At 42.3% G+C, this 26,131-nt stretch overlaps 1 protein-coding gene across 1 annotated transcript; it reads left to right on the plus strand.

Moving 5' to 3' along the window:
* The first annotated feature begins 20,198 nt into the window (after nucleotides 1–20,198).
* Nucleotides 20,199–24,736, plus strand: LOC144891671 (protein FAM200C-like). The gene is made up of 2 exons (XM_078775348.1): nucleotides 20,199–21,069; nucleotides 24,684–24,736. The coding sequence occupies exons 1-2, from the start codon at nucleotides 20,316–20,318 to the stop codon at nucleotides 24,734–24,736; spliced, it is 807 nt and encodes a 268-aa protein (XP_078631474.1). The 5' UTR covers nucleotides 20,199–20,315.
* The last annotated feature ends 1,395 nt before the right edge of the window (nucleotides 24,737–26,131 follow it).

The following is a 26,131-nucleotide window of genomic DNA, read 5'->3' on the forward strand; positions in this document are numbered from 1 at the left end:
TTTCCAATGATGATTCATTACCTACGTCACAAAAGGTTGGCGGAGGTTATGTTTTCACCCCTGTCTGTCTGTCTGTTTGTTAACAGGATATCTCAAAAAGTTGTGGGCGGATTTGGACGACATTTGGTGGAGAAATTGGGTATGTGACAAGGATGAAATAGTTAGATTTTGGTTAAGGCCCAAATCCAGATCTGGCCTATCAGTGGGATACAAAACGTAAACTGTTTCTCCTGGTGGAGGTAGGCCTTCTGCCGAGTACCACTCTAGAATTGAAGGTGAAATTCTCAGGCTTGGATTTCCCTGCTGTTTTAATTTTCGTGGTTGTGTACAATGTTTCCTATATTCCCACCTTCGTCTGCCCATCTCCTCCCAAGCATGTTGTTTCTGGGATCGACATTTAACACACACTTTGCATTGACTTTTTCACAGGAATTTTACATGCATACAATTTATTTTACAATTTATTTTACAATTTTTACACTTTATTTTACAATTTTTACACTTTATTTTACAATTTTTACACTTTATTTTACAATTTTTACACTTTATTTTACAATTTTTACACTTTACTTTACAATTTTTACACTTCATTTTACAATTTTTACAATTTATTTTACAATTTTTACCATTTTTTTTACAATTTTTACAATTTGTTTTACAATTTTTACAATTTGTTTTACAATTGTTAAACTTTATTTTACAGTTTTTACACTTTATTTTACAATTTTTACACTTTATTTTACAATTTTTACACTTTATTTTACAATTTTTATACGTTATTTTACAATTTTTACAATTTATTTTACATACAATTTTACAATTTTATATCACTATAGCCATATTTTTACATAAAAAAAAATGCCGGCATTGCTCACATAAAGGTGATGCTGGAAAACAACGCCGGCATTTTACTGGAAGCTGGTGCGATGTGAATAGTGTCGAAGGTGGCACCAAGCCAATGCCATCAACGGGTGAAATATTTATACCCCAAAAGCAAGACTCGACATTAACGGGTGCCTGAGGCACCTGATTTTAGAATAGGGCGTCCAAATTTTATAAGTTGTTGGGTTTTGGATGTCCGGTCTTGCATGCTCAAAATCTCATAATGAACATCAATTTTTGACCCCCAATTTTTTTTATGTTGAAGGCTCCAGTCATGGACTGTATAGTCCTCATCGAGGCCAAGCATTAAATAAAGGAGCTGCATTGATAGAAAAGTGAAGAAAGAGAGAATAGTCTTTGAGTTTTTGAAGAAGTAAAAAATCTTTTTTAAAAGGGGAAGATCATAAGTGTTTAGAAATGCATGGGAAGGTAAAGAGTTCCAGAGTTTGGCAGTGGTGGGGAAAATACAAACATCATAACCCGCCACCCTTGAGTAGCTAATGGCCACACAATAATCATGTGATGCTTGTCGAGTATTCCGTGGTCTTGTTAATGGCGGAGGTACACAAACAGCAGGTTCTTGGGAGCAGAAACCGAAGTAATATCTGTAGAAAAGAAAGAGAGCCAACTTTGCGACGTAATTTGAGCGGGTCGAGTTTTGAGATCAGATTAGGAGAGTTGATAAGTCGGATTACTTTGGATTCAATTCTGTCCAGTAAATATGTGGAGCTGGAACCTCCCCAGATGTGAGAGCAGTTCTCTATACAAGGATGAATCAATCCTTTATATCGTTGAAGCAACTGTTGAGAGGAGAAGAATCTTCGACATCTTAACAGGACTCCTAGTTTCTTTGAGGCAGACTTACCTATTTGTGTAATATGTGGATTTTAGGATAAATTTGATGTTGGGGTAATACCTAGTAGGTTTGTTGTATCACATTGTGTAATTGTGGAGCTTTTAAAGGAGATTGGAGAGTTGAGAGGAGTTTTAGAGAGACAGATGGCAAGAATGTACATCATGATTGGTGTGACAAGGTTTCTGAAATCCAGTACTGTAATATAAACACAATGATGGGCTCACATATTTCTCTCATTTTGGTCTTGCGCAGCTTCCTGGTCAAGATTATTTCTTCCAAATATGCAAAATTGCTTTTGTAGGTATTCCATGTAAGATAGGGGTTAAAATGAAGCATACCAGCTGCAAATATTTTGTAGGCCATTGGTCTGTGGCTCGTTATTAAACTTAATTTAATCATAATAACAGTGAAATGAAACTTTTCTTAAAGTCAACTTTCAGGGAGATATTAAAAATACAATGATATCGAATAATACACGTGCCACCCACCTCCAAGAGGAAAGTGCACCCAAATAAGGCCATACTTGACCGATTGAGATCAATCGGACGAATGAGTCAGAAAGGACTCTCAATTCAGCGTTGCACCTGCGAAAAGACCAAATGTTGAGATTTGGGCAGAAAGTCGAGAGGAGAGCCATCCCAGGTACATGACCTCTCAAGTCATATTCGGCCGGCACATCAGCAAGCTCGAATGGTGCCTCTACCAGTAACGTTGCGGTTACGGGGTCCAATGGTGGGACTTCCCACCCCAATAAGCAGAGTGATTATGAGACGAGAACTACCTTTAGAGGCCATTTTTCCCCACAGAGCAGGGGTTGGCCTTTTTCGGGCACCTTGGTCCCCTTTCTGAAGCAATGTTTTAGGGCCGGATGCCCTTCCTGTCACCAACCCTGTTAGTCGCCTCTTGCGACACACAGGGAATTACCAGTGAGCTGGTACTCAATTTGCCGACCTCGGAAGGATGACAGGCTGAGTCAACCCCCCTGGCGCTAATTCAGTGATCAACCGGGATTCGAACCCAGGATCCCAAGCCAGCACCCTAACCACTAAGCCAACAAGCTCATTCTGTCTCAAACCCTAACCTAACAAAAGCTGTTTTAATATCGTGCATGGGGTGGCCTGTATCGTGCCTGGGATGGCTCGTCCTGCAGCTGAGATAGCTCGAACTGGGCTGACTGCGGGACTGAGGACGGAACCGACCTCAACCCTTCTTGCCTTGGCATTCACTGTGGTTCTTCTATTACTATGCCTCCAATGTTTTCTTTCTCCCTTCAGCGCTTATCCATTATCGGTTTATAAACTACCACTGCATGGTCCCCATGGTGAGGCTTTCCCCCCACTCTACAAGAGTCCACACACACTCCTGCAGTGACGAAAAGATTCTCACATGGAACCGCCATTTTGATGCAGTTGTGTGGGGAGGTGAGAAATTACAATGGGAAACGAGAAAAAGAGCAGAGATTGCAAACCCTCACCAAGATGTATTTTCAGTGTTTTTTAAGGCTTTTGTGTGAAAACAAATATGGCGGCCGAACCACGTGACCGATGACGTCATCATTATTTTTTTTCTAAACTAATTTATTCCGAGATTATGCTCAAGAAATTTCATCTTGATCGGATGAAGTTTTGTACTTGTCGAATTATGACGTCATAATGGAGGCACCAATGACATCATCATTAACATATTTTATTCCCCATGGAGAGTTCTTTACAATGAGCCATGTCTCAATTTTTTTCTATTCAGCACTTTAGGAGATATGGAGGTGCAAAGTTTTTCGGTTTTTCCAAGATGGCGGCCGAACCACGTGACAGATGACGCCATCGTTATTTTTTTTCTCAACCAATTTATGCCGACATGGCGCTCAAGAAATTTCATCTTGATTGGATGAAGTTTTCTACTTGTCGAATTATGACGTCATAATGGAGGCACCTATGACATCATCATTAACATATTTTATTCCCCATGGAGAGTTCTTTACAATGAGCCATGTCTCAATTTTTTCTATTCAGTGCTTTCCGAGATATAGAGGTGCAAAATTTTTATATTACTCTCCTCTGGCGAGGGTAATGATTAAGAACGTTAACTCGCAAGGGGCAATGGCGACAAGGAGCTTCCTCGACATCCGATCCTGGTCGTTTCTAACTGGGGTTACAAAGCACTTATTCTAACATCAATTAGAAAATTAATCCTTCATGAACCCCAAAGTCGTTTTTGTAACACTGCTCCGTCCTTCCCCTCAGACGACTCATCCCAAGTCTCACCTGATGCTGGACCTGGACAGGACGGAAATGACTATTGAACAACAACATTTCTGCCCTACTCTAATCCCCAAACATTTGTAGTGCAGTAGATGTGGCTGGGGGTCGTATACCTATTATGTCGGCCAGGATCCTTTCCCTCACAGTTAGATGCATCTGTCCATAAGCACATACTTATCAATCAAGATAGAATTCACATTGTAACAAAAAAATTAATAAACGTGGCTCCAGGGCACTTTCATCTCAGCAACATAGCAAATAAATAAATAATCAAAAGTTCAGGGTCCATGGAAGAGGGGGCAACAATTATTTGAGGACTGCAAAATAGTTAATTGGCAGCAAAATGCTTCATAGGCCAGAAGCCAGCAAGTGAAAGTCAAAGATCAAGCAACAACAGTTTATTAGGCAGCAATGGTGGCAGGCAGGCAGATTGCCTTTGGGGGCTGGCTACAGATGATGGCAGGTGCTTTGGCAGCAGGGTAGGGGATGGCCAGCTCTCTTCTATCTGAGAAGGAAATTATGGTGTGCTCGGAAGCTTGATGGGTGTGTTGTTGGTTGTTAATTTTCATAATTTGAGCTTTAGAAGGTGGAACGGAGCCCTCCCAGGACTCAAAGTATCCACCCCCACTTCAGTGAAGGATTGCGATTCATGAGTAAAGTTGTGAAGTTTTGTTGTTCTCAGAGTTTTGTTCCAAGGACTCTTTTCAGGATCGCCACAGAGTCCCATACAGCCTCCAACTGTAGTTTGTTTATGGTAAAGTTTCCAGGGATGGTTTTTAAGTTCTCCATAAGTCTTCTTTATCATTCCTGTTGCCTTAATTATCACTGGTACAATTTTGGTGCTCTTCAGCTTCCAGGATCTTTTCACTTCATTCTTGAGGTCTTGGTGGGGGGTTGACTCAGCCTGTCATCCTTCCGAGGTCGGCAAATTGAGTACCAGTTCACTGGTAATTCCCTGTGTGTCGCAAGGGGCGACTAACAGGGTTGGCGGCAGGAAGGGCATCCGGCCATAAAACATTGCTTCAAAAAGGGGCCATGGTGCCTGAAAAAGGCCAACCCCTGCTCTGCGGGGAAAAATGGCCTCTAAAGGTGGTTCTTTTTTCTTCTTCTTGAGGTCTTGGTATTTGGTCATTTTCTTGATTTCTGCATTATTTAGACCAAACTCTCTGGGTACTGACATCTCAAACAGCAATGCTGTCTTTTCCTTTTTGTTCCTGAGTATAATGTCCGGTCACAGTGCTTTGTTTCCCATGTTCACGCTGGATGAGATCATCAGGTCATATGTGAGCATTATGTCCTTGTTTTCAATGATTGCTTTTCGTTTATGTTTCCATGAGTTTTGTGGAACTGGAATATTGTAATTTCTGCAGATGTGCCAGCGGATTACTCTACATACCTTGTTGTGCCTTTGGATGTACAGCTGCTCTGACATGAGTTTTTTACATCCCGATAGGAGGTGACTCGTACTTTCTGTTTTTACCTTGCAGAACCTGCACTTGTCCGATTGACTCAGTCCTGCCATCTTATTAAAGCCATTCGTATAGTGTCCTTGGTCTTTGGCATTAATAATGATTTGTTCTCCATCCCAGTTGAGCTGAACTCTTCTTAGCCATTCCAGCGATCCTTCTTTGTCTATCATAATCTGTCCAAATGTAAGAGCTTTTGAGGAAGTGGAAAACCTGTCTTTGGAAAAGGGTGAGATCATAACTGTTTGGAAAGACCTGAGAAGGTAAAGAATTCCAGAGCTTAGCAGTGAAGGTAAAGAAACAAACAATCATAACGGCCCACCCTTGAGTTGCTGATGGCCACACAATAATCATGTGACACAGTGGCTTGCAGAGTATATTTTTTGTGGAGAAAATTTGGACTTCTAAACTACTCACCCTTCTGGCATCGATGACGGGGCTTCACCACTCAGGAGGCCCTTATGGGACAGTGCTTTCAATAATTACCCCCCTCTATCTCTCAGGGCAACACTCACAACCCACAAACTACACGCTTACACTTCTAAAACTGATTCCCATTAACAATTCGCCATGTCCAATGACCTGCAGCTTCCATTTCCCCAAATTTCGAACCCCTCTATCCGGCCCACCACTAACTGGAGGCTCCCTCCAGTAGGAGGCGTTGCTCCTCAAACAACGACATACATTACTCAGTACTCACCTCTTACACCGTGCACACCTAAACTTTAGCCACTTTTACTTCCAAACCAAAGTACTTCCACTCACTCCACTTCAGCACACTCCACTCACTTTACACTCATCCCCAATCCTGCCAAAGCAAGATAAAGGAACTGGAGGAAGGTGCACCCCTCATACTACAGTCATCCATGTAATGCAATTTCAATCCATTTACAATTTCCCTACTAAACTTGGCAAAAATTTTCTAGATTTTTCAAAAACTTACATTTTCCCCAATTATGATCTTTCACTTAATTTAACAGATCAAATTTCCTTTGGGCATTTGCTTCTATTGCCCATCAGTTTTGCTACTCCTGCCCTACCTTGCTACCTAACTGTCACCAAAAAGGTCTCAATAACTCTCTCGGCTCCTCTGGTTCCTGTGCTGTATCCGGCTGCTCTGTAGACCCTGGGCCTGAAATGTTCACCCGCATGGGCCCTTACCTTTTGTCCATGATTCTTGGAGCCAACATGGTTGCCCACGCTGACCCCTGCCTTTCTTCCAAGGCTCATGGGCACGGCATCGCCACCTACAGTGCCGCAGATGTTGGCATGAGCCCGCTCCTTTCCTTCTCGGGCATGAGCCTCTGACAATGTGGGTTTATTCCCCGCCAAACCACTCATCAGCTCATCAGTCCTTGATGTGACTGGAGGCATTCCTCCTTCTTCCTTCTGCTCAGCCCTAACCACTGTAATGCTCACACTGCACTCACTCAACTCCTACGGGTACACACACACACACACACACACACACACACACACACACACACACACACACACACACACACACACACACACATACACACACACACACACACACACACACCACCCCACTTGGAGGAGTCTCATGCCAGGAACCTTTTATGTGGTTCATCTCCTCCTCTGCATCATGCATATGTCAAGATTTGTGAAGTGCTGCAGAGACTGTTGTCCTTCCGGCAGGTTCTCCCATCTCAGCCAAAGAACCCTGTATTTCTGTCAGAGTGGTCATTGCGTTCTTAGACACCTCCCTAACCAAGGTCCTTCTTGCTCGGTTGCTCAGTTTGGTCGGGTGACCATTTTGAGGAAAAGTCTGGGTAGTTCCATATTCTTTCCATTTCCTAGTGATGGAGTTCACTGTGCTCTTAGGAACTTTCAACACTAGAAATTGTTTTATACCCTTCCCCAGATCTGTGTCTCCTCACAATTCTATCTCGTAGTTCTACAGACATTTCTTTGGATTTCATGGTAGAGTTTCGGCTCCGACATGCACCGTCAACATTGGGACCTTACATAGAAAGGTGTGTTTCTTTCTAAATCATGTCCAATCAATTGAATTGGCCACAGGTGGACTTGTTGTCCACCTTGTCTCAAGTTGTAGAGACATTTGAAGGAAGATCAAAGGAAATAGGATGCACCTGAGCTCAATTTGGAGTATCATAACAAAGGGGTTGAATACTTATTGGCACAAGACATTTCAGCTTTTCATTTTTAATTATTTTGTAAAAAATTAAAAAATAATTTTAAAAATTCCACTTTCAATTTATGGGGTATGATGTGTAGATCCGTGACAAAAAACATTCTCAATTTAATCCATTTTAAATTCAGCCTGTAACACAACAAAATGTGAAAAAAATCAAGGGGTGTCAATACTTTCTGAAGGCACAGTATATATATATATATATATATATATTTATTTATATACAATATGAGGCTATGAGCCAGACCTCCCAAATTGACCGGCCGGTACCATACAGATGGAGTAAGGCTCATTGTGATTTTTAGCAAGATATATGTCCCTAGATATGAAAAAAAAGTGATAGCAGTGTATAACTCTCGGCCATCTCTGTGTTATCACCCGAAATATTATTATACGCCCGCTTCGCTTTGCCAAAAAATGTGATATTTGCTAAAATTTGAATAAATATGTTTTTAAGGACCACAGAGTGCCAATAATTTGCATACTGGATGCCAACTAATATAGTAATAGAAATATAGAACATTTGTGGGGGTTATTTATCAAATTTTTGATATAATGACAAAAAATATGTTAAATTTAGTGAAAAAGTGGTCGAAATCGCTTCGAGTTCAGAATTCACATTGTACATTTTTGTCAATATTTCAAAAATGAAAACTCCCAAAGTAACATTTGACCCCTCAAAATCTTCGCAAGGAACCACTGCATTGGAATATATCATTACTTTGTAATATGGTGATTGTTTGGGGCACATATTTTGGTAAAGTTCAAAATATGTTCAACCATACCCCCTAATTTTGATATTATAGGCGCTAAAGGGTTAAACATTACTGTATTTGCATCTGTATTACCCAACTAAATTGTTATTTCCTTTTGTCATTCCAGGTAATGTGGTGGTGGTGGTGTTAGTGCTTGCCCAGTATTGCTAGTACAATCGCAATGGAAGAACAAACCAGAGATGAGGCCGAAGTGCCAACTGGCAGACATTGTATCATTCACAAGGAATCACTGAGTATTGATCCAAATGAACAACTTACCAGTCCACAAAGTTTTGAATCATGGAAAACCCTAATAAATGCTGCTCAAGTAAGAGATCACTCCTCTATACTTGACATCGCTAAATCGGTGACAGACAAGGAGATTCCAGTGATCTTCTACCATAGGAAATGTAGAAGCATTTTCACGATGAAGAGAGATCTGGAAGCCCTTAAACGTAAAACAGATTCAAGCTCAACAGAGGAAGCTGTTGCTGGGTGTTCCAATGCTAAGCGACCGGCATGACGATCCTCATCAGAATCACGCATCTATGACTACACATGCATTTTCTGCGAAAATGTCAAGAGATACAAGGGAACGTCAACTCGGGAAAAACTAGTCCAATCTGTGGAGTTGAGATCGGACCAAAATTACACTGAGATACCAAAAGTAGTAGATGAATAAACCTAAAATGTTCAAAAGCTATGTTTCGTTCCAAAATATCAAAATTAGGGGGTATGGTTGAACATATTTTGAACTTTGCCAAAATATGTGCCCCAAACAACCACCATATTACAAAGTAATGATATATTCCAATGCAGTGGTTCCATGCGAAGATTTTGAGGGGTCAAATGTTACTCTGGGAGTTTTCATTTTTGAAATATTGACAAAAATGTACAATGTGAATTCTGAACTCGAAGCGATTTCGACCACTTTTTCACTAAATTTAACATATTTTTTGTCATTATATCAATATTTTGATAAATAACCCCCACAAATGTTCTATTTTCTATTACTATATTAGTTGGCATCCAGTATGCAAATTATTGGCACTCTGTGGTCCTTAAAAACATATTTATTCCAATTTTAGCAAATATCACATTTTTTGGCGAAGCGAAGCGGGCGTATAATAATATTTCGGGTGATAACACAGAGATGGCCGAGAGTTATACACTGCTGTCACTTTTTTTCATATCTAGGGACATATATCTTGCTAAAAATCACAATGAGCCTTACTCCATCTGTATGGTACCGACCAACCCCTTTGGCTCATCGCCTATATGTTATATGTGTCTTTTTAAATGTACATATTGTATTATATTATAACTTGTTTGCAGTTCTGTGAAATTTTCATTCAACTTTATTTGGAAGTACTGAGTTTACCAGGTCGAAACACCAGTGGATGGATGGCTTCACCTCAGATGCTGCACCTGCCGACAGTTGCCTGGCACCACAGGTAGACGCAGCCAGCGAAAGTAACCGACCGGCATTCCTTTGCTGAGGACGGAGCGACAAGTCGTTGGCCCTCAAAGCGCACTCTCCTTTGACAGAGGATAGTGACAAATCACCTGTAACTGCAGTAGGCCGATTTGTTTTCTGCAGCCATGTTTGCCAGGAGATTATCCTCCGAACTTCGTTGCCTCACTCCGACAAACAGTGTCCGGTGCTTGTGATTGGCTCTCCGAGCACTGATCTCGACATTCAATCGGGATTTGGTGAAGACGCGTAAAATGCTGCACGACAGCAGCACCGTTCGGGTTAGCCATGATGTCTAATTTCTCAAGTGTTGGGTGATTTATCTCTCTCTCTAGTGTACCATACTCTTCGTGTGTATATATGTATGTATGTATGTATGTATGTATGTATATAGTCACGTGAAAAAGTAAGTAACTCCCAATAAAAAGTAACTCCCAATGGTGAACAATCACTTTAAAAATTCTACTAACCGGATCCGAATGCGGATCTTCATCAAAATCTAATCATTTCGTTCTTGTCACAAACGCTACATCTCTGCCAAATTTCGTCCGAATCCGTCCACAACTTTTTGATGTATCTTGTTCACAAACTGACAGACAGGGGTGAAAACATAACCTCCATCCACCTTTGGTGGCGCATGTAAAAAAAAACCCCGACTTGAGCCCTGTTTGAGGTAAGGAAAAAAAACACTCGAGATTCTGAAACCATGTGGCAAAAAGTTTTGTGGTCTGATGAAACCAAGATGGAACTTTGTGGCCTAATTGCAAAACGCTACGTTTGGATCAAACTCCGCAGCACATTACCCAAAGAACACCATCCCTACTGTGAATCATGGTAGTGGCAGCATCATGTTATGGGGATGTTTCTCATCAGCAGGGACTGCGGCACTTGTCTGGATAGAAGGTAAAATGGATGGAGCAAAATACAAAAACATCCCAGAGGAAAATCTGCTGCCCTTTGCGAGAAAACTGAAATTGGGACCGAAGTTCACCTTTCAGCATCAAACGATCCGAAGCACGCAGACAAAGCTACACTGGAGTGTCTAAGGGACATAACGATAAATGTCCTTAAGTGGCCCAGTCAGAGCCCCGACCTAATTCCAATCGTAATTCTGTTGCATGACTTGAATATCTCTGTCTATCAACGCTCCCGACTCAACTTGACTGAGCATGAACAGTTTTGTCCAGAAGAAAGGGCCAATATTGCCCAATCAAGGTGTGTAAAGTTGGTAGAGACCTATTCCATCAAACTCACAGTCATAATTGTTGCCAACGGTGCCTCCACCAACTATTAACTCGGGGGGGGGGGGGGGGGGGGGTGGACACATCAAACCAAGATATTCTTGTTTTGTATTTATTTATTTTTTTCAAATTTGTCGAATTTGTTTTTCATTGATGTGGGTGTGGGTTATGATGTGTAAATAAAGGTGGAAAAAGTCTGATTTAATGTAATTTAATTCCAGGCTATAAGGCAACAAAAGGTGAAAATTTTGAAAGGGGGTGTAGACTTTCTATAGGCGATGTATTTATGTGTAAATGAGTATATAGTATCTATACATATATACATATATATATATATAATATATTCTGTATATATTTGTATACAGTATGTAAGATTATATGTATTGTACTTTTACTTTGGGTTGGAAATCATCTTTGTACCATTTGACTTTGCCCATTAAAAAAGGAAGAGAGCAAAAGAAGATAAAAATTAATTTTTTTTTTATTTTTTTTTTTCCTTAAATGAACCAAAACATGTTTCATGTATTCGCACAAATAATGTTCTTGCATGTCTTTTATGCGTTTATGTTTGTGGTTTCATGATTATGTCAAATTCTCATCTGTCAAGTGCAAAGCTTTTGCCAACACCTGTAAACCCTGCAAATGCTCTTAAATTTCGCCTTTTGTACCTTGCACTAACATTGCTGACACTGAATGCTCAAAGAATAGTGTTTGGAATGACAGGCTGAACATCTGGAGTTTCAAGTTTGATTTTTGCTTTGTTCAAAGAACTCGAGAACCTGCTTGGATTTCTTCAAAAGTACTTCTGACTTACTTTTGTCAAAACATATAGAACATATAGAAAACAAAACAGAAGGCAGAGCCTTCCGAAACAACAAGGCCGAAGGAAAATCTTTTAATCCAATAATTGTCGAAACATAAATGCAATGACATAACTGATACAAATAGCAGTAACAATGGCTATAAGGGGGAATATAATTACCACCAACAATAGCTATGCATTCGTGACGTGTTGAGATTTTCAATTGGCAATGAAAGAAGTGATTACAGGATAATCTGGAACTACAAAGTGTTTGAAACCGCTTTTTCTAGATATTTAATCTCGGCCTAAACAACGTTCTCCCATAAGGCGCTTTATTTTCCAACAGATTACAGCAACGGAAATGCATCGGTTTGCAATATGTAGGAGGTTTTCACGTCAATGTGGAAACTTTGAATTGGAGCATGAATTATCTGGGATTTAATAGTAATAAAAAAAATTCGACTCAAGTGGACAAATAGTGTAGCAGCATAGCAAACCTGTTGTGCATTTTGTGATACAAGCACCAAATTTGGCACAAATGTACATTAATATGTTGCGAACATTTTCAGATATTGGGCCACTTGAAATTCCGTAATTTTTTTTCTTCAAATTTCGTAATTTCAAATTTTTCGGGTGACACCGTCACAATTTCGGTCTTCGAGGCCGGCCGATATAGTGGGGCGGCTTAGCCCAAATATTCAAAAGAATTGTGCATTTTGTGATACAAGCACCAAATTTGGCACAAATGTACATTAATATGTTGCGAACATTGTGTGGTCAGCAATGAAGACGAGAGTCTGAATTACATGTATGCAAAAGACCTTGTGAACCAGTGAAGCAAATACATGGGTAAGCATGAATTAAATCTAGGGCATGATATAATTTCCATGATGTTTACCTCTACACTCAATGGTGGAAGGAGGTAATGTTTTGATCCCAGCTTGTCTGTATGTCTGTTTGTCTGTTAGTCCACAAAATTCCAGACAAAGCTTGTAGTAGTGGTAGTTGTAGTGGTAGTGGTGATAACAGAAATTGTTATATAGAACTGAACTTATATTATTATTATATGCAGAAAATAACTTCATTTCTATATGCCCTGCAGTGGACAGGTTAATTGGTTTATGCACTGAAGGGGTCACCCTGGTGTGCACTGCTGTGTTCTGCCTCACTGAGTTGTTCAGGTATGATGTACTCAGCACAAGCTTCCGGTCGGCCCGGAGGTGGGGGTGCGGGGCCCGTCACGGAACGTCAAAACAAACGGCCTGCCGGGGCCGCCCAAAAGTCGGGCGTGAGGGGCGCGTCCACTAATGGAACGCCTCTCGCTTCCCAGATCGAGGGCCACGTGGTCAGGAGAACCTCGTCCCTTCCGGTCACACTTTGCCTATCGACCGGCCTCGAAGACCGAAATTGTGACGGTGTCACCCGAAAAATTTGAAATTACGAAATTTGAAAAAATTTGAAAAAAAAAATTACGGAATTTCAAGTGGCCCAATATCTGAAAATGTTCGCAACATATTAATGTACATTTGTGCCAAATTTGGTGCTTGTATCACAAAATGCACAATTCTTTTGAATATTTGGGCTAAGCCGCCCCACTAATACAGTATTGCACTTTTTTTTCTTTTTTTTGTATACAAGATCAAGGCTCATGTAAGAGCTAACATTAATCACAAAAAAAGATATAACGGACACACAAAAGATAGAATAAAGGGAGCGGGAGACAAGATGGGGAGAGAGAGGGAAGCACACAAGTACAACAGCAGAGAACAGGGAGATCTGTGGGAGGGAGGGGGCTTGGAGGGAGTAGGCATGGGAAGTGTATAAATCACATGGACACTGCTAGGACTTCCAGGAAAGAAGTCGGTATTTCAAAAAAGTGGATCTGGGATGAATTTAATTCACTTGAGCGAATTCCAAAGTTAATGAAGTGAATGAAACTATGACTGCATGAAATGACTAAAACGATACAAGATGTCATTCCCAGCAACACACACCTGATATTGCTGGTCTCATACCTGAACGATGTCCAATAATGATGTCTCCCAATGGCAGGAGGGTGATTCTTCTCCTTCTGCTGAGCTTGTTACTCTACGCGTGTGCTTCCTTCGAGGTAGATTGATTTGACGGTATTACCTGCTCGGTTGTGTGTGCCCTTGTTTGATGACGTTGTCTTAATCGTTAATCTTGATGAGATAAAAAAAAATGGCTGTCTGCATCTTGTTTTGTGCCAAGAAACCAGGCCACTGAAAAATGGCAAAGACAAAAGGTCGGAGCTTGAAGAGTTCCCGCCTCATTTTTCTCAGTGAAGTTTGACTTTATATGATGCAATAATACATTTTGATAAATATTTTTATTAAATTAAATTATTATTAAGTTATTATTATTATTATTTATTAAATTATTTTTTATTAAATTAAATATAATGAATTTTGATAAATATTTTTATTAAATTAAATCATTATTAATTTATTATTATTATTTATTAAATTATTTTTTATTAAATGAAATATGAATTTTGATAAATAATAAATTTTGATAAATATTTTTATTAAATTAAAGATTTGTTAGACCTGTGCTCATTGAACAATGTATGAAATCAATAGGATGTTGGACCAGGTATGCTTACCGCCATGGGAAGCAAGGAGAATCTGACGTTTCGGAGGATAACCCTTTATCGATTGTGAAAGTCCCAAGTTCCCACAGTGGTTAACATACCTCAATCAACGTCCTGTCGATGTTATCCATCGTTCTACATGTCCACGACATAGATCGACACTAACCTTCACCAGCAAGACTTGTTATTCATTCTATACTCACGTGGCTCAAGGTGCGTGACCAGGCACAAGGGACGTACCTATGATTAATACAACCAACACAACAGATTGAAATAATTTTGCTAAATAATAAATTTTGATAAATATTTTTATTAAATTAAATTATTATTAATTTATTATTATTATTATTTATTAAATTATTTTTTATTAAATGAAATATGAATTTTGATAAATAATAAATTTTGATAAATATTTTTATTAAATTAAATTATTATTAATTTATTATTATTATTATTTATTAAATTCTTTTTTATTAAATTAAATATAATGAATTTTGATAAATAATAACTTTTGATAAATATTTTTATTAGATTAAATTATTATTAATTTATTATTATTATTATTTATTAAATTATTTTTTATGAAATGAAATATGAATTTTGATAAATAAGAAATTTTGATAAATATTTTTATTAAATTAAATTATTATTAATTTATTATTATTATTATTTATTAAATTATTTTTTATTAAATGAAATATGAATTTTGATAAATAATAAATTTTGATAAATATTTTTATTAAATTTAATTATTATTGTTATTATTATTATATATTAAATTCTTTTTTATTAAATATAATGAATTTAGATAAATATTTTTATTAAATTATATTATTATTAATTTATTATTATTGTTATTATTTATTAAATTCTTTTTTATTAAATTAAATATAATGAATTTTGATAAATAATAAATTTTGATAAATATTTTTATTAAATTAAATTATTATTAATTTATTATTATTATTATTATTATTTATTAAATTATTATAAAAAAAATTTTATTAAATGAAATATAATCAATTTTGATAAATAATAAATTTTGATAAATATTTTTATTAAATTAAATTATTATTAAATTATTATTAATTCATTATTATTATTATTTATTAAATTATTATTAAATTACTTTTTATTAAATATAATAAATTTTGATAAATAATAAAGATTAAATAATTTCCTAACCTTCGGCTGGACATTTATGGCATTCTTTCTCCAAAAATATAAAAAATCACTCGAGTGGGAATATCACAAATATTGTTCTTGGAAAAAGGAGTAATTTATAATTTCAGTGTTTCAGATGTACTTTACAAACGTTCATCCGACACGGAATAATGCAATGGCAGAAAGTATCATGGAAGTTCGACTCCTGTGCCCATTTGGTGCCCATTTCTAGAAATCTTGCGTGATTCACGATACGGCGAACCTGAGTCGGGCTCTTTTGCTCAAGATTGCAGGTCTGTTTTCTGGCTGTCGCTAAATATCCGGGCACTACCAGCCTTCTGTATGTTTTTCCAACCACAACAAAATCCTTGGAACCTCTAATGATTTCAGTGAATATCGAGAAACAATTATCCCATAATTAGGTGACCATTGGTACCCTTTTGAAATTGTTCAGATTATTATTATTATTATTCTGATTCCATGAAATTTGTTGGTGACCTACAGGTCAAACCGTCCATCATAGGAGCTTGAAACCTTGACTATATATGGTATACCACTTCACTTGATGCATATGCTAAGTATGACGGCATAGGTCACGTGACACGGCGGCCATATTGGATTTCTTGAAAATCTTTAAAATGCATCTCCGCCTTCATTTTTCGATCGGTTGAGTTGAAACTTTGAACACTTATAGTACGCCATGTGATTAGATGCATATCCTAAATATTACGTAATAAGTCAAGTGACATGGCGGCCATATTGGATTTCATGAAAACCTTTAAAATGCATCTCTGCCTTAATTTTGAGTTAAGTTGAAACATTCGATTGAGTTGAAACTTTAAACAATCGGATCCGGGCTGCCGTTGTCAATGACTGGCGCACATTTGTCCAATTTGGGTGGGACGTCTTGGTCCCCAGATAATCACTGCTCGCAGTTTTAATTGTACTTTGTTATTGCACAATCAGACAGCGTGTTATGATGTATTATGCAAGCTTCAAACTTTGGAATGTTAAGCAACCCTGTCATTAAGTCAGTCAGTGCATTAACCACCAAAGAAAATCAAATGCCAAAGTCATGAAAAGTCGGCATGTCTGCTTTTTGTTTTTCCTATTCTTTTCCTTCAAAGTACAGAGCCTCGAAAGTTCATTCTGCCAAGTTTAAAGCCCGCCATGGGGCGAAATTCTCAGCTTATGCTTTAAGTCTGAATTTCTATTCTATAGACCTGTGTCAATAAAATTCCAGTATTACGTGCGCTAAAGGACACGAGCCTTCCCCCCCCCCCCCCCCCCGCCATATTTAAGGTCAGGTCGCGCGCCAACGATATGCAGAGCTGCCTGCCGGGTTTCGCCCGCGGAACCGGAGCCTGGACGGGGGTCGACTGGAGCCTGGATCATCTACCTGGACCTTCCACCATACCCACTACAATCCCGTGTGTGTGTATGTTTGTCCTGGGGTGTTAAGTTAAGACTGTGTAGTTAAGCCTGCCCTGTGTCCTGCTTCTTCCTCTTCCTTTCTTGTACATCCTTTTGTTTCCTCTTTTCTTGTATATTTGTAATAAACCAATATTTGTTCTTCCTACCTTCTGGTTTCCTCTCTAATCCGATCGCATTCGTCTTTTCCCAATTGAGTACCTGTGGCACGATTAAGAACCGCTCAGAATCGGGTTTAGTCTTATTGTTAATAGCTCGGATCGCGGATCGCTAACCGCTCGGCACTTTCCATCTTATCCGTGGTTCGAGCGGGAGTTATTTCCCTGCTCGCGGTCGGTGTTGGTAATTATGTATTTGGGACCCAAATTGACCAATCACCCTACCCAGGACCGACCGGGAGGAGCGTTGTAGCTTCCAGGACTCGGGACGGCCAGCTTAAAAGGACAAGGGGATTAACCCCCCCTTGATAAGGGGAGAGCCGACCCCCCGAATCCGCAACAATTGGTGTCTGGGAGTGGGATTTGGACCCGAACCAAATTTTTATATTTTTGGACAAAAATTTGGTCAAAATTTCGAGCGGCCGAAATTTTTACAACATCCAAATTGAATCGTGCCATGGATAACCAAGGTGGTCGGATGCCGGTGGGAGTAATGAATAAGGAAAAATTGATAACCCAGGGCCAAGAGGGACAGTTGGTAATGGAGGTTGGAAAGGGTACAGCAGTGGAGGTAGCTGGCAAAGAAAATGGCGGCCTCCCGTACGTGACGGCGATAGCCGGGCCCGCAGTGCCAATGGACTGGGGCCTTTTGATGGTGCATTTCAGTGCATCTATGAGGGGTGACAGTACGGGATTTGATGCAATGATGGCTACCCAGGGGATCGACATGGAAAAAGTGAGGCACGAAGCAAGGTACAACCCGGATGGATTTCAGGAGCAAATAAACGCCACGGTGAAAAGAATAGAGAAAGACATAGACCGCGGGTCGAGCGGAAGGGTCCCATTTCTGCACGACGAGGTAGCGCGACTTGAGGAGCACAGGGGAAGCGAGCCAGAGCGAGGCGCAGGTAACTGGACGGGAATATAAATCGCGACTCGGGGTGTGAAAAACCCGACGGCCGCCGAATTGGACAAGGCAAATTCATATGCGCCGGCGGTTGTCGGAGGAAAAGAATTAATTCAGAATGGAATGGTTATAGTTGAAATTGGGATTGGAGAGACGGCAGAGATAGGAATGGAATCGGAGATTGAGATGGAATGTACTCAAAGTCTGAATTCACATCGTGATGTCGTGCTGCATAACCAGATGGAAAGTTTGCAGGTGGTGGAGCGAAGAGGAGGAAGCGCCAAGGTGAGAAGGGTAAAATCTGGCGCGAAAAGATTTGGCGCGAGAGGGTTCTTCGCGCGCTTGGGATCCAGACGTCACCCGGGCGCTCCTAGGAGGTCCGTGGTGCGCTGTGTGAGTAGAAATGGCGCGCGTGTGCGAATGGCGCCAGAGCGCGAGTGTATTACAGAGTGCGAGGAAGGATGCATGACAGAGTCAGAGAGTGAGAATGGATGCACATCGGAGTGTATGTGTGAGGGTGAGGGTGACACGGAGAGTGAGATGGACGAGGAGCGTGTGCGAGGATGCACACCTGAGTTGGTTGTGGAGCGCGTGATTGGGTGTGCAAAAGAGTGCACACCCGTGGGTAGTTGTGCGCTGAGTGGGTGTGTACCGAGAGAGTGCACACCCGTGGGGAGTGTTACAGAGGATGTAACCGAGGAGTGTGCGCCAAGGTGTGCGAGGAGGTGTGCGGTGGTCAAGTCGGTAATGAAGTCTGTGAGCGAAATGAGTGTGCCTGGGTGGTGTGCACGAGAGTGTGCGGTGATCGAATGCGTGGAGTGTATGAGAGGCATTGGAGCGCCGGGATGTGTGAATAAGAAAAGGAACGAGTGCATGCGAGGCGAGCATCGACGTTAACCGGGGCAGCGTTTAGGCCGACTTATAGCCGACGCGAGCTCTCTGGGCGTGGTGCGCCTTGTGTGCTGCGGGGGCCGGCCGGGATCGTTGCCGCGTCGCTCCTGCACGGAGCGCCGTGCACGATTCGGGCCGGGCTCTGCCCTGTATGGTCGGAGCCGCGCTGTAGCGAGTTTTAGAGCACGAGTTTTAGAGGGGAAATAGATAGCCAGATGATGCAGTGTGTTTGTGGTATAGTTTAAATTATAGGTTCTCAAAGTGGTCCCTACCACCCCCCAGTGGGCGCTGGGAACTTTCAGGGGGGCGCTCGAGAGTCCACGGGCAGTAGGGGGGCGCTGGCAATGATTTGGGGCGCACTGGCGATTTAGAGGAGCAGCGGCGATTTGGAGCGCTCATTGGGCTTCCTGCAGTCTGAACAGGTTACCTGGCGCCATTCGGCAAATTGGCCATCCAATCAACGACCACATTCTTTCCCCCTTCGCATGTTTTTTATGATCACATATTCGCTGATGTCGTGTAGGTATTTTCTTGTCCATACATGCTCACGCAACAAACATGATAGTGTATGACACCAGCGAAATACTATTGGCCGCGTACAACATTAATTTTTGTCACGTGGTGCCATTTCAACCAATCGGCTTGCAAGAATCTTTTTATGCGGGATATAATATTCTATTCGTGCTGGACTATTCAACGTGCCTGGTTCAACTTTACAACCTGGCCTTGCCAGCACAGACATTGGGCAAGGTATGAACAGTCAGTGTTAGCGCTGGTGTTAGTATTTCAACATTTTGGCGTGTTGATTTCGTTATTCAAAAAAGCTTCACGTCCGGTCGGCCTCAAGATGTCGGCCTCAAAGAAAAAGTGTCGTCAGTATTCCGTTGAAAACATAAAGTATGGATTCATTCCATCTCCGACGAAAAAACAGTTACCGATGTGTTTGTTGTGTGGTATCATGCTGTCCAATGAAGCAATGAAACCATCTCGACTGAGCGAGCACCTGGGTAAAAAGCACAGTGATAAGGCTCGTGCAGAGGTCAGCTATTTCCAATCGCCGAAAGAGAAATTTGAGAAGCGGTCCACGGTAACGACGATGTTCAAAGCCAGCCAAAAGCTCGTGGATAAAGGACTGGAAGCGTCGTATAAGCTGTCATTGCTCATCGCCAGATCTGGAAAACCGTATTCAATCGGCGAACAGTTGATCAAACCAGCTGTTGGGGAAGTGATAAAAACCGTTATGGGCCAGGATCCGAATCCAGTTCTCTCGTCGATTGCGCTCAGCAATGATTCCGTGGCCAGGCGGATTGATGAAATGTCATCGGATGTAGAAGATAAGCTGTGTCGTGAGCTGAGAAGCACACACTTCGCCATCCAGCTGGATGAGTCCACTTTGCGTGACAGTGAAGCTCTGTTACTCTGCTACGTTCGCTTCATCCGTGATCAGGAAATGGTGGAAGAAATGTTGTTTGCCCGCTCTCTCCAGGCCGATACGAAGGGTTCTTCCATCTTCCAAACGTTGGAGAAGTACTTTACTGATAAGAACATACCGACGGAGAACATTCTCGCTTGCGCGATGGACGGGGCACCAGCGATGGTTGGTCGCCAGCGTGGTTTTATTGCGCTTCTGAAGAAGAAGGTACCGTCCGTGTTCGCCATTCACTGTGTCGTGCACCGCCAGCATCTTGTAGCAAAAGCTCTCAGCACCAGACTTCATACATCACTCCAAACAGTAATCAAAGCAGTGAATAAAATCAAGGTGTCATCTCTGCATGATCGGCTGTTTCGTCAGCTTTGCCAGGAGAACGATGAGGCATTCGAGCGGCTCCTGTTGCATACCGAAGTTCAATGGTTGTCCAAAGGCGCTTGTTTGACCCGTTTCCATGCCCTCTTCTCAACAGTGGTCGAGTTTATGTCGGAAATTGATACGGAGCTATCGGAGAACGTGAATGTGATTGAGTATGATGATGTGGCTTACCTCATGGACATATTCAGTATACTGAATGATGTCAACAAACAACTCCAGGGTGACCATATGACGCTGATTAAAGCAAAGAAAGTGATCGGCGTGTTCGTAACCAAGGCGACTCTGCACAGGGAAACCCTCGGCCGCAGAGATATGTACCACTTTCCCGGTTGGCAAAGGAAACTGCTGTTTCTGATGAAGAGCTGCTCGTTTATTGCAATCACCTTGAGAAGATTCGTGGAGATATGGAGCAGCGTTTCAGAAACATGCTAGAACTGTCGGTGCCAGCATGGGTGATCAACCCATTCAAATGTGACATTCAAGATGTGAAGCACGAATTACAGGACGAAATTATCAACCTCCACAATGATGACGAGGTGAAGGCAAGATTCTCGCAGCATGAATACGGCAAATTCTGGATTCTGGAGCGGGGCGAATACCCCGCAATGTGGACTGAGGCAGAACTGCTGCTGATGGCGTTCCCCACATCATACCTCGTTGAAAGAGGGTTCAGCGCCGTGATGGTGCTGCTGACCAAGTATCGAAACCGCCTTGACATTACCAAGAGGGGCGATCTGCATCTCTACCTCACTGAGATGGAGCCAGACGTTCGTAATCTCGCAGCGAGTCAGCAGGCCCACCCTTCACACTAACGGTATTTGGGCCTGTGGTAACAGAGTCCCAGTTTGCCTCACCTGGACCTGTTCTGCTGAAACATTGTAGGTCGTGCAAAATAAAATAAAAAGGAAAGTAAAATATTATTCAGAAAATATTTGGCTTCTGTTATTTTTGCTTCCTATCTACATAAATTCTAGGTGTCTGACCACAAACGATAGGACAAGGGGGGAATTTGGCCGGTCCAAGAGGGCAGAAGGGGGCGGTAGTCCAAAAAAGTTTGAGAACCACTGGTTTAAATGAAAAAATGAATGAGATTCCTTGTAGTGCTGATGAGGAAATGAGGAATTGGAATGAGATTCCCTGTGAGCTTATTGAAATGAGGCAATGCTCGAGAAAGATGTGTGTGTGTGTTGAGTGATTGACTTGCATGATATGCAAGTGAAGTACAGGTGTGTGGAATGAATGGTGTGGAGTGGGAGTGTGGAATACGTGGAGTGGAGTGTATGGTGCAAAGGAGTGGATGGGGGAAGGATGGACCCCTTCACGAGTACCCGGGGAGGGTAGTTTAAAAGTAGGTAGAGGGAGTAGGTAAATTGTGGTTGGAGATTGACATCTGTGGTGCGGGTAGTAGGAAGAAGTGTTTTGTTGGGTGCATGAGTGTATGGAATGGCTGGGCGTGTGGCCTGTTAGTGAGTATGGTTAAATGGGCACTCCGCCACTGGTAGTCTGTCGGCCAGGTGAGGCCGCAGGTAGGCTCTGGGAGCCAAGTAGAGTTCAATGGGGCCCGAGGATCTCAAGGAGAGGACCCGGGTAGCCCGATGCCAGAGGGGGCATTAGTGGGGTAAGGGAGCCAGGGGGCCTTCCCCAGGTTAGGATAGGAAGTAGCTAGGTAAGCTCGGGTGGTAACTGCAGTGGCGGAGGTGTGCAGGTGAGCGGACCTGCTGGTGAGCCACACGACCCAGTCCTGAAATTGTGCGAGGGCACAGTATAGAAGAATCGGGGGAGTGAGACCCCAAATTGGTGAGCGCCACAGTATGTTCAATGGGAATTGGTTTTTAGAACCACATAGTTTAATGATGGCCAATGGATTGGCAGGGTAAGACCCCGGGTAGAGTTAAAATGGTTAATGTCATTTAGAGGATAGATAGGGGGAAATCTCTTCGCACCATCCGCATCCCACTCACCAAGGTGACAGAACTCCACACCTGGTTTTGTGAACGATTTGGAATGAAAGACACATCTTGACGTGGGTGGGACATTGTTTGTATTCCATCTCTTCCTCCTAAGGAGGGATTGATGATTAATTTGGTTTAGAGGAGATGGGAAAGACAAGACGTAGAGACGGATTTGTAAAGTGTGCAAATACGGGTTAGGGGCAAGGGTAGAGTAGATGACATGGGGGGTGACGAACGGTTAGGGACGAGCTTTCTCAGCTTGCTCTCCCGCGCCCTTCATGTCTGCATTACCTGGTTTTGATGTGTACCCTTGCGCCCCTGCCCGCTGATCTGCTTGTCCTTCCTTCCCCACTCATGGGCCTTGTTCTTTTGTGCCCGAGGGAAGTGTGCAGGTACCGCAGTTGTGCGCCCGCACCGTTGCTGCCTCCAGCCTGCACTGACGCACCATATGGACCACACGTTCTGTGGCCTAGCACCACATATGGACCACACGTTCTGTGGCCTAGCACCACCTTATGGACCACACGTTCTGTGGCCTGGCGTCTCTGCTGGGACCGACCATGGTTGCCAGCTGTATCTGGATGCGGACCACTGTTTTTTAAGTGGCATCCATGCCATGCAGGTGAACCACTTGAGTTGGCCCTGCTGGCCATGAGTAATAAAAAAGCGGACGCGGTGTGTGCCCTTTTAATAAATAACAACATCAAGAAGAAGATGAAGACAACCAGAAACAGTGGCCCAGCAGAGCCGAGAAGCAGAAGACATCATTGCTTATTTTTAAAATGTTTGTTTTGTGCATTTTGTTGATGGTGCTTTTATGGTGCTTTTGGTGCATTTTTCTTTATTGGTGCATATTGGTACATATGGTATGGTGTATCGGTGCAGTGCATGGCAGTGGTATTTTTCCTCTTACCAAAAATATCTTTTTTCCCCACAAAAGACAGGTCCTGGGTGTAGTTGTAAATAATCAAAATAGTCGTGTTTTTGTAAATAATGCTCCCCACCGGCTAAATGTTTAGTTTCAGGACCATTCCGCAATTCGGTTAATTGTGGGTGTGAGTCGGTTAGATAGGATGCAACACAGCAGGCGGGACATATTTAGTGTTAAAACTGTCGCACTCAGGGTGAGGTTAAAAGTAGAGGGTAACCACACCTAAGTGTCACATTAAGTTAAAAGATAGCCTTGTGTTTCGGCTCGGGACGAGACTGGAAAAAGGGAGGGTGCAGTGTTGCGGTTTTAGAACCCACACTTTTGTAAATAATAATCACTTGTAAATATGACATTTAAGGTTAAAGGTTGCACCCTTAGTTAGGCCACAGCAACACGTAGGCCACCTTAGAAATTCCAGTTATTTCCTTATTATGTGTTTTAGTTAAGACCGTGTTCTCAATAGTTGAATCTGCGTTGCATCAATCAAATAAGGAGTAGGCCCCTTTCGTCCATTTTGCGACCTCTCTCCAATTCTGTTACGCGCCTTGGTCAGCGCTCGTTCAAGCCGCCATTGACCACGCGGTCAGCTCGAGGAAGAAGGGGGCGGAGCGCCAGGAACAAGGTGTGGCCACGTCAACTAGCCATCAAAGGCGGAGCCGGTAAGCCCTTACCAGCCAACCAGGGCTGAGGTGAGCTCGATGGCGGGTGTGGTTTTTAAGCGCGCGGAGTGATCTTGAAGTACGATATATAAGCGCGAGCGCAAAGCCCTTTTACGGTCTTGTGGGAGAGCACGCATGGTAAAGAACCTATTCAGCGGCGCTCATTGTAAATGGACTCCTTTTGAAAGACCTGCGTGCAATGGACTCGTTGGGAGAGAGGGCTGATAACGGACTTGTGGGTATATGCGCTTATTGAAAGGACTGATCCAGGAGCGCACATTTGCGAAGGACCTGGAGGCACGCGCATTGTGAGGACCTTTGGGAGAGGGCTCGTTTGGCGCAGCCATTCCAGTATTACAATGCGCTAAAGGACACGAGCCTTCCCCCCCGCCATATGTAAGGTCCGGTCACGCCCCAACGATACGCAGAGCTGCCTGCCGGGTTTCGCCCGCGGAACCGGAGCCTGGACGGGGGTCGACTGGAGCCTGGATCATCTACCTGGACCTTCCACCCTACCCACTACAATCCCATGTGAGTGTGTATGTTTGTCCTGGGGTGTTAAGTTAAGACTGCGTAGTTAAGCCTGCCCTGTGTCCTGCTTCTTCCTCTTCCTTTCTTGTACATCCTTTTGTTTCCTCTTTTCTTGTATATTTGTAATAAACCAATATTTGTTCTTCCTACCTTCTGGTTTCCTCTCTAATCCGATCGCATTCGTCTTTTCCCAATTGAGTACCTGTGGCACGATTAAGAACCGCTCAGAATCGGGTTTAGTCTTATTGTTAATAGCTCGGATCGCGGATCGCTAACCGCTCGGCACTTTCCATCTTATCTGTGGTTCGTGCGGGAGTTACTTCTCTGCTCGCGGTTGGTGTTGGTAATTAGGTATTTGGGACCCAAATTGACCAATCACCCTACCCAGGACCGACCGGGAGGAGCGTTGTAGCTTCCAGGACTCGGGACGGCCAGATTAAAAGGACAAGGGGATTAACCCCCCCTTGATAAGGGGAGAGCCGACCGCCGAATCCCCAACAATATGTATATATATATATAATTATGTATATGCACATACATAGTTGTTTGTTGTATATGTGCTCAGGGTTCTGGACCACCCTATATAAATGTATATATGTCTACAAATGTATAACTCAGGTGCATCCTCCAAAATAAACTCAGGGGCATCCTCCAATACAAACTCAGGGGCATCCTCCAAAACAAGCTCAGGGGCATCCTCCTATACAAACTCGGGCACATCCTCCAATACAAACTCAGGGGCATCCTCCAATACAAGCTCAGGGGCATCCTCCTATACAAACTCGGGCACATCCTCCAATACAAACTCAGGGGCATCCTCCAATACAAACTCAGGGGCATCCTCCAATACAAACTCGGGCGCATCCTCCAATATAAACTCGGGCACATCCTCCAATGTAAACTCACGGGCATCCTCCAATATAAACGCACGGGCATCCTCCAATATAAACACAGGCACATCCTCCAATATAAACTCAGGCACATCCTCCAATATAAACTCAGGCACATCCTCCAATATAAACTTCGGGGCATCCTCCAATATAAACTCAGGGGCATCCTCCAATATAAACTCACGGAACGAATTTGTTCGTTCGTTCTTCGTTCACGTTGTTCGTGATCACGCGATCACGTGGATAGAAATGTTTAATCTCTCCCCTGAAGAACTGTATTCTGTCA

The sequence above is a fragment of the Myxine glutinosa genome, chromosome 4 (assembly GCF_964187855.1).
Source record: "Myxine glutinosa chromosome 4, kmMyxGlut1.1, whole genome shotgun sequence".
Classification (NCBI taxonomy): Eukaryota; Metazoa; Chordata; class Myxini; order Myxiniformes; family Myxinidae; genus Myxine; species Myxine glutinosa.